The 8,376-nt window shown below is 32.3% G+C and overlaps 1 protein-coding gene across 1 annotated transcript; it reads left to right on the top strand.

Annotated features, from left to right (window-relative positions):
- The first annotated feature begins 923 nt into the window (after window positions 1-923).
- LOC132745860 (sarcoplasmic calcium-binding protein-like) lies at window positions 924-8,086 on the top strand. Its single transcript, XM_060734863.1, has 3 exons — window positions 924-1,186; window positions 7,329-7,434; window positions 7,611-8,086. Exons 2-3 carry the CDS (start codon window positions 7,334-7,336, stop codon window positions 8,047-8,049), a joined length of 540 nt encoding a protein of 179 aa, XP_060590846.1. The 5' UTR covers window positions 924-1,186; window positions 7,329-7,333; the 3' UTR covers window positions 8,050-8,086.
- Window positions 8,087-8,376: the final 290 nt, after the last annotated feature.

The raw sequence follows: 8,376 nt of genomic DNA, 5'->3' as shown, positions 1-8,376 counted from the left end.
TTTTCTCAATTTTTAAATATTTTTATCAACTTGTTGCAATTTAAAGCTTTAATTGCATCTTGCTCCCTTTATCTCTTTATTCTTAAATATTTTATATTCAGCGCTATTTTCCTCAGATTATAAGTATCTCTTATGTTCTAAATAAACTATTTCAATATTTTGACTTCCATACAAAAAAACTAGACTTATTGCGTAAAAACAATCGAAGGAAAAATAAGGTTAGGAAATTGGCAATGTGCTTTTTTGGAAACTACAAAAGTACACAAGAAATAAAAAAGCTCCAAAAGGTCAAGCATCTTGTGCTGTCATATAATTACAGTCACATACCTATTGCAAGGTCGTCTGTCTGTGACACATCTTGCACAATGATATGTTCATTGATCACTCCCTTAATAACATCATATACTTATTCCGTCATACATAATGTACATCATGTACTCATTTAGTACAAATCATGTAAGCATTAGGCCGTACAGTAAGAAAAATATTGTATTGTATTGTATTGTATTGTATTGTAATTAACTCATGTTTCACTCACACTGTGTAGCCTTATGCTGATAAATATCAGTCTAAAGTCTAGCACAAATAAATGATTATGCAATATATTTTTGATAATGTATGATCTTGGTCAAAGATAACATTTGTATCAAAATATTTCAAATACAAATATAATGCTTCACTTGGGCTTTTTTATTTATTTTTCCTCTGACAGCGTTTATCAATACATATGTACATGACTTTGTTAATAGATAAATAGGGGAAAAGCTTCAAGATAGAAACATAATGTCAAATCTGCATATCAACTAGTGATTATATGCGTACGTGCACGTTCCTGTGCATAAATATATACATTTGAAAAAATACTACTGTTACAGTAACAGAAATTACAATATAAAACATCTTTTAAATATACACTCAAACGATGAATTAAGTTAACATACAATGAAGGATGCTTAATTAATCATAAAATCATAGTTAAGATGTTTTAAAAGCATAAAGCATAATAAAATTAAACAATAAATTAATCTTAACTTTTATTCAACCTTGAACCAATTGTAGAAACTAATATGTGTGTACATGCAATCGTAACCTAGTTTCGCCTTTTCATATACACTAAGAAAGATAAATGAAACAGATAAAATGCACTGGATCTAATTAACGGATTGTTTCACTACATGCTTTAATTGTAAGTTATTTACCTTTTTAAACAGTAAAAGAACGTGTAAACATAAATTAAATACAGACCATCTCAATTATTTGAAAACATATTAAAGATACACTATGCTCATTTTTGAGTTAAATATTTTTATTGTAGAAATTTATTGTAATATATAAAATTCTTACTGAAAATGTGAATATGTATATTACTGAAATGATAATATTTTGACAACAATCGATATTGTCCAACAATATTGACCTGGCACTTCATTAACTTTCGTAAAGGTCATTTGAATAAACAATAACCAGTATCTATCGATTATATCAATATAATATTTGCTAACTTCACTTGTCAGAGTGGTGTGGTGTATTGGTATCTAAATGTCCGACTACCGATCTGAAGGTTTCTGGTCGATTCTTTACCAACACCACGTTATTTTAGCTTTTAATTTACTTGCAAGAATTAATTTGAAATAGTATTACTACACCTAGTTTTAGAAAACCTTTTAAGTGGTGTTTTTATACACAATTATATTTTTATTATTTTATAACAGTATATTTCAACGGTTCTCTTTGTGGCATTATGCAATCGTTTGTGATTTAGCGCATACACGCTATAAAGGCAATTACTACACTGATGGTACACACAAATAAATTGGTAATTTCAATATGAAAAAAAAAGTTGCTGTGCTGTAATAGAATTCGAACCTACAAGATTACGATAGATAGATAGATACTTTATTAACTTAAACTTTTACAAGTTTTTCGTATAACAAATAATATATAATACAAATTTACAATCACATGACAATGACATGCATAGGAACATTGAAATTAGTGCGTAACATAGTGGGAATAAGTAAACACACACACACACACGCGCACACACACGCGCACGCACACGCACACACACACACACGCACGCACGCACACTAACACACACGCACGCCACGGTAATAATAATATTTATCACACGGAGGAGGATGGGTATGTGAATACAGTTGCAATTCAGTTTGTGAATACAAAAATTATACACAACCTAGATTTATTAAGGCCATATTCGTCATTTGTATTTGTTAAATTGGCCAAAGGTATGTTAAATATGCCGATTTGCCAAATAAAAACTGAAACTGAAACTGAATTAAAGTTCAATATGGGAATAACATTTACTAGTAGATAGTATAAATGATGTGAAAAAACTAAACAATTTGACTCGCTCTAACAGAAAAAGCTTTATACAAAAAATTACCGAGATTCTTTACTATTTGAAAATTCCTAGATTGCATCAATTCTACAAATTTGTAAACACTTGGATGTCTGTAATAATAAGATTTTATAAAAATCCTTCTTAATTCATCGTAAAACGGGCAAATGATTACAAAATGATAATCATCCTCTATATCGTTTCTTTTACAAAGTAAGCATTTTCTTTGATTGCGGTCTATTCTATTTGACGCATATCGGCCTGTTTCAATGATAAACGCAGTCTGGATGTAGCAATTCTAAACTTTTTAGGTAAAATGTCTATATAAGATTAAAATTCAAAAATATTTTTAATATATCCATACGATACTTCACTGGTAGATAACTTACGTTCCCATTTTTGTTTAAAAACATCAGTTACTCTTCCTTTAAACAAAATATGAAATTTTTTCAAGTCAACTAAACCTGCGTCTGCATTCTTCAAGTGAAGTTAAAACAATTTACCAACTGCGCTAAGATGGACTTTTAATTCACACCATTTTAACAATTCGATATTTACATTCATATCGATTTACAGGAAGTTAGTAACGTTAACTGAATATACCGACTACATGGTCAAATGTAAGACATGTTAGAGTGCCAGGTCAATGTTGTTGGACAATACAAGCAATGTGACCCACAAAGCAATCAATAGTATTGCTCAGAAAATATCAAGTGTCTTTAATGATGCTGCTTTTGATACATTTCCATATTCCATCCAAAAATAGCAATTTATTACACTCAAACAATTCTCTAATAAACATACCCTGATTTGGGCCTCACTGCGAAGCACCATTCAGCCGCAAGAAATATTATTTACATAAAAATGACTTGTATAAACAAGAACTTACAAGAGCAAGGTTTTACAGAACAGAACAGAGTTTATTTCATAACTTGTACACACATAGGTACATCGTTATACAAACATTTTTAAATATAATTATAGGTCACATATTTTACAATTACACATAAAGAAAAAACAAATCAATACAATACTGAGCAATAGGATATTTAATACATACAATGTGATACATTACATACACTGACAAAACTCCATTAATTTAATCAATTATATATCCATTTCTTTAAATTACTTCTGTAAATGAATAATGAAGAGTACTAAATTTAAGCGGAGAACAAACTATAACTTCGCTTTTAATCGAATTTGTTTGATAAATTATTTATATAATAATATACTGAAAAAACATCAAGGTATATATAATCAAAACTGCATCATAATACTATTGAAGATTTCTGAAGTAATCATTTCGTTTGATGTTTGCCTTTTTTAAATAATAACATAAGTTTGTAAGTACTTTATGACTTTTCGATTGTAGTAGTTCTATAAATTTGGCCATACTAGGCTTAATGTAAAAATATCGCTTAATATATTGACTACGTAGATTTTCATAAGCACTGCATTTTAAAACAAAATGATATTCGTCTTCGAGTTCGTTAGCATCACAGAATTGACAAGTTCTTTCGTGGCGTTCTACACGGCCTCGACCATACCTTCCGGACTCAATTCTAAGTCTGTGGGAGGAAACTCGAAGGCGTGTAAGAGCGCCTCTAAATGATTTACAATTAATCTTATCTAAATATAATTCATAACAGAACTGATCTTTTACATATGAATATAGATGACTGAGCACACCATTACTAGATACATCTGCACGCCATTCTTGTAAATAACAATCGATAAGTCTTTGTTTAAAAACAGGTAAGAACTGTTTTTACAATACACTATCGGGAAAATTCCATATTTCGGCAAAACCAAGTACCGCAAGCAGTTTTTTAATTTTACATGGCCAGTTATTTGTGCCATTTTCACATTTGTCACGGGCATTTTCGTAAATGCATTTTAATATAATGGTATCCGTATTCAGTAATTTAAACCAATACTTTATTATATGTGTGTACCTAATGATAAATAACGGATACCTCCCTAATTCCCCGTAGACCGTTACTTGTACTTAATTTAACGCCCAAAATCGTTTTACAGTATTTGAGATGTACACGTTCTAACTCTTTGGACTTAGTGAAGCCCCAAACCGGGCATGCATAGTTTAAGATAGATCCCACAAAAGCATCAAACAATTGAAGCGATATCGAAGGGCTAAGTTCATATTGTTTTATATTATTTAGCAGTATATTTGAGGCTTTAAAGGCCTTTCCGACTATGTACTGGTTATTTAATACGAATGAGCCGGTATAATTAAACACCACCCCTAGGTAGTTGAAGTCATTAACTATTTCTAGAGGCACATTATTGAAATGCCAGCGCTCATTACATTTTAGCCAACCCCTACGACGAAACACCACTATCTTGGTCTTAGATGTGTTGACTTGTAGGCCCCAGTACTGGCAGTACTCGTATAATTTGTCTAAACTGGCCTGCAAATCTTCAACAGAATGGCCAATAATTGCCATATCATCGGCGAATAGCAGTATGATAAGGCACATATCATAAATAGATAAACCTGATTTAATGGATCCTTGCAGGAAAAGTTCCAAGTCTTCAAGAAAAAGGGCAAACATGACTGGCGAATTATTTAGGCCTTGCCTCAATCCAATGGAAATATTGAAAAAGTCAGAATAGGAATCAGAATGTTTAACACTAAGACTTAACTATATTATACATAGACCTAAACATTTTTAAAAGTTTTCCATCCAACCCAAGAAGATACAATTTAAACCACAGTGCCTGTCGATAAACGGAGTCAAAAGCCTTTTGTAGATCTACAAATGCACATGGCAAACGTGACCCTTGCGAAATAACATGTTCTATGAGGTTATGTAATGCAAATATAGCATCTACAGTGCTGTGACCCTTTCTGAAACCGAACTGGGCGTCAGATAGAATATTATAACTTCCGAACCATTTCTCAACCCTAGCTGTTAACACACCAGTGAATAATTTTCCAAGGTTACTCAAAAGTGTAATGCCCCTATAGTTGTTAAGGTCATTTTTACTTCCCTTTTTGTGGATCGGTATTATATAACCTTGTGCCCATATATCTGGGAAATAACCTGAATTAAAAACAATATTAAAAAGATCTGTTAGATGGCCTCCAATGATATCAATCGATTCGATTAAGTATTCATTTAAAATATTGTCACTGGGACATGGCGATTTGTTTCGGCCGAGTCGCTTGACTGCAGCCCCTAGTGTGATAGGTAAGTTAAGCTCACCGTATGTAGGATCATGTAAATTTAAATCATCATTATCGATTTTCAACCTCATTTATAACAGTTGTCGGAATATTATTAAACAAATCTGAAAAATAATTTTTAAAATGCTCTACTGTTATATCATTTTGACATGACTGATTATTAGATTTAAAATATTTCCAAAACTCACGCGGTTTACTTTTTCTTAACTGCGAAAGCTTCCTACCTTCTTTCAATTTGTAAGCGCGTTTTTTCTTGCGCACTATATATTTATACGTTTTACGCTGTTTGCAAAGTTCAATTCTATTTATTTCGGACTGGTTACTGTTATAATTGTGCAACGCGCGTTTATAAAGTATCTTATGGTCGACACATTCCTTATCATACTATAAACACTTTCCGTCAGATTTGGCCGGTGATTCATATTTGGTTATCTTTGTCCGATCGGCGATATCGGTGATTAAAAGCTTGCGTACCTCGTGATATAGGTTGCTGTCGGTTATTTGTAAAATATTTTCACCGATCGAGAATTTTAAACATGTTTAAAAATCCCAATCGGTAATTTTTCACCGATGAAACTTATCTTTCCCCAATAGCAGTTGATAGGTGGAAAACAGGTGACCAATAGGTGATATCGGTGTTAAATACGTTGTCATCGGTTCACTCCATAATTTGGCTAAAAAAAACTACCGATCAATCACCGATGGCTCTGTGTAACTATGGTGTTAGGGCACAGTTACACAGACGGTCGATCCCCAATCGGTCATTATATTTTAAATTTACTCGCTGTTATGATCGGTTGTCATGCGTGATTTTATTTCTGGTTTTCTGTGTAAACGGCCATCGGTGATAGAAAGCAAACTCAAACGGGAATGGGTTGATGATTAAATGCTGAAATACTTTTGGTTTTTATCGTTTGTAAATCGGAGCTAAATCGGGCGTAACGCTGATTAATCGGTGTTTGATAGCTAGTCATCAGTGGTTAAACACTTTCCGTCAGATATGGCCGGTGATTCATATTTGGTTATCTTTGTCCGATCGGCGATATCGGTGATTAAGAGCTTGCATATCTCGTGATATAGGTTGCTGTCGGTTATTTTTAAAATATTTTCACCGATCGAGAATTTTAAACGTGTTTAAAAATCCCAATCGGTAATTTTTCACCGATGAAACTTATCTTTCCCCAATAGCAGTTGATAGGTGGAAAACAGGTGACCAATAGGTTATATCGGTGTTAAATACGTTGTCATCGGTTCACTCCATAATTTGGCTAAAAAAAACTACAGATCAATCACGGATGGCTCTGTGTAACTGGGGTGTTAGTCGGCATTGGACCTGTTCAGTTTAAGCGCGTGACAACCGCCACCGTCCCGCCCTCTTCAGGCCTTTTCAGATTCGAAAGCCAGCCATGATTAAATACACCCTATTATTTAAAAAGACTGGTGAGGCAGTGTACGTGATATAAGATAAATAATAGAATTGATTTTTTTGTATTTTATTATTTATTTATACCTTTACTTCATCATCAAGCATACATGATTAGCCTGTATGATAAACAAAACCTTTACTCGAATATATGATAAATTATGTATATTTACAGTTCCTTTAAAGAAAAAAAAAATATTTTCGGAAAAAAACAAAACATTTCTGACTTTATATTAATCGATTAAAAACAATAAATGAAATGATTCAATATAGACATATTAAGGGTTAACAAAATAGAGATTAAAAACAAATTGTTTTTTTTATATTTTCAGAAAAAATGGCTAACGATTATATAATCAACAAATGGAAACTTTGGTTCCGATCTATTGATATAAAGCGTAAGGGAACGATCTCTAGAGCCGACGTCAAACAAGAAGAGTAAATTTACTGATTTATTTATAATATACTTCAATTCTCTCAGTGGCATTCAGCGTTTTAAGTTGTAATTAGGGTATAATTTTGAGCTTATTTTAAATTACTTTTACCTCTGGTAAACCATTTGCTTTTTTAAACCTCCACTTCTTTTTATAAATAATTGAATGATTTATTTGCAGGGACACCTTGGCTACATTGAGTCATTTAGATGATGACAGGCGTAAGCAATTGCAAGTTAACCTTGACAAAATATGGGACGATATAGTGTTCAGAGGTAAAGAACCGATCAACGAGCAAACTTTTGTTGCAATGAACATCCAGGATTACACGACAAACAAACAAAAATTTGTTGAGGAAGTGAGAAAAGCGTATACTGCGTTCTTTAATCTTGTCGATGTCAGTGGAGAAGGTTCTGTTTCCGAGGAGGAGTTCGTAAACATGATGAAGGCATGTAGTCACAACAACAATGCTTTAAATAAAAAATTCTTCGAGGATTACAACCCTGTTGATGGCAAGATTGCATGTAGTGTCCTCGTTGATTCCTGGGTACAATTCACGTCATGTGATGATAGTTCGAAGACAGACCTTATCAAAGAAGCTATTGAAGGTGGTATTTAGGATGTAAATCTTCCATTCAATAAAACATCTACATATCCGTGTTTTTTTTTTAATTTTGGTAAACAAAACTTAACTGTTAAGTGTCCATTTAATTAGAAATATTAAAAATGCTACAAAACAACAATTTTTTACCAAAACCAGATGAGAGGCCACATGTTAACATGAAAAAACTAGATTTTGGGTAATTCCAAGGTTTTTCATCATTTTTTTGCTATTTAAAAAAAATAAGAATGGTACAAAACAACACTTTCTACAAAATTATGTTAAAGCTACATGCTAACATGGGAAACTTGATTTTGGGTAATTCCAAGGGTTTTCATCTCTTTT

Source organism: Ruditapes philippinarum, unplaced genomic scaffold, assembly GCF_026571515.1.
Source record: "Ruditapes philippinarum isolate M1 unplaced genomic scaffold, ASM2657151v2 ctg5324_1_1_1_1, whole genome shotgun sequence".
In the NCBI taxonomy this organism is placed as follows: domain Eukaryota; kingdom Metazoa; phylum Mollusca; class Bivalvia; order Venerida; family Veneridae; genus Ruditapes; species Ruditapes philippinarum.
Note: the sequence above shows the minus strand (reverse complement) of the source record. Positions and strands in the feature narration are given on the sequence as shown.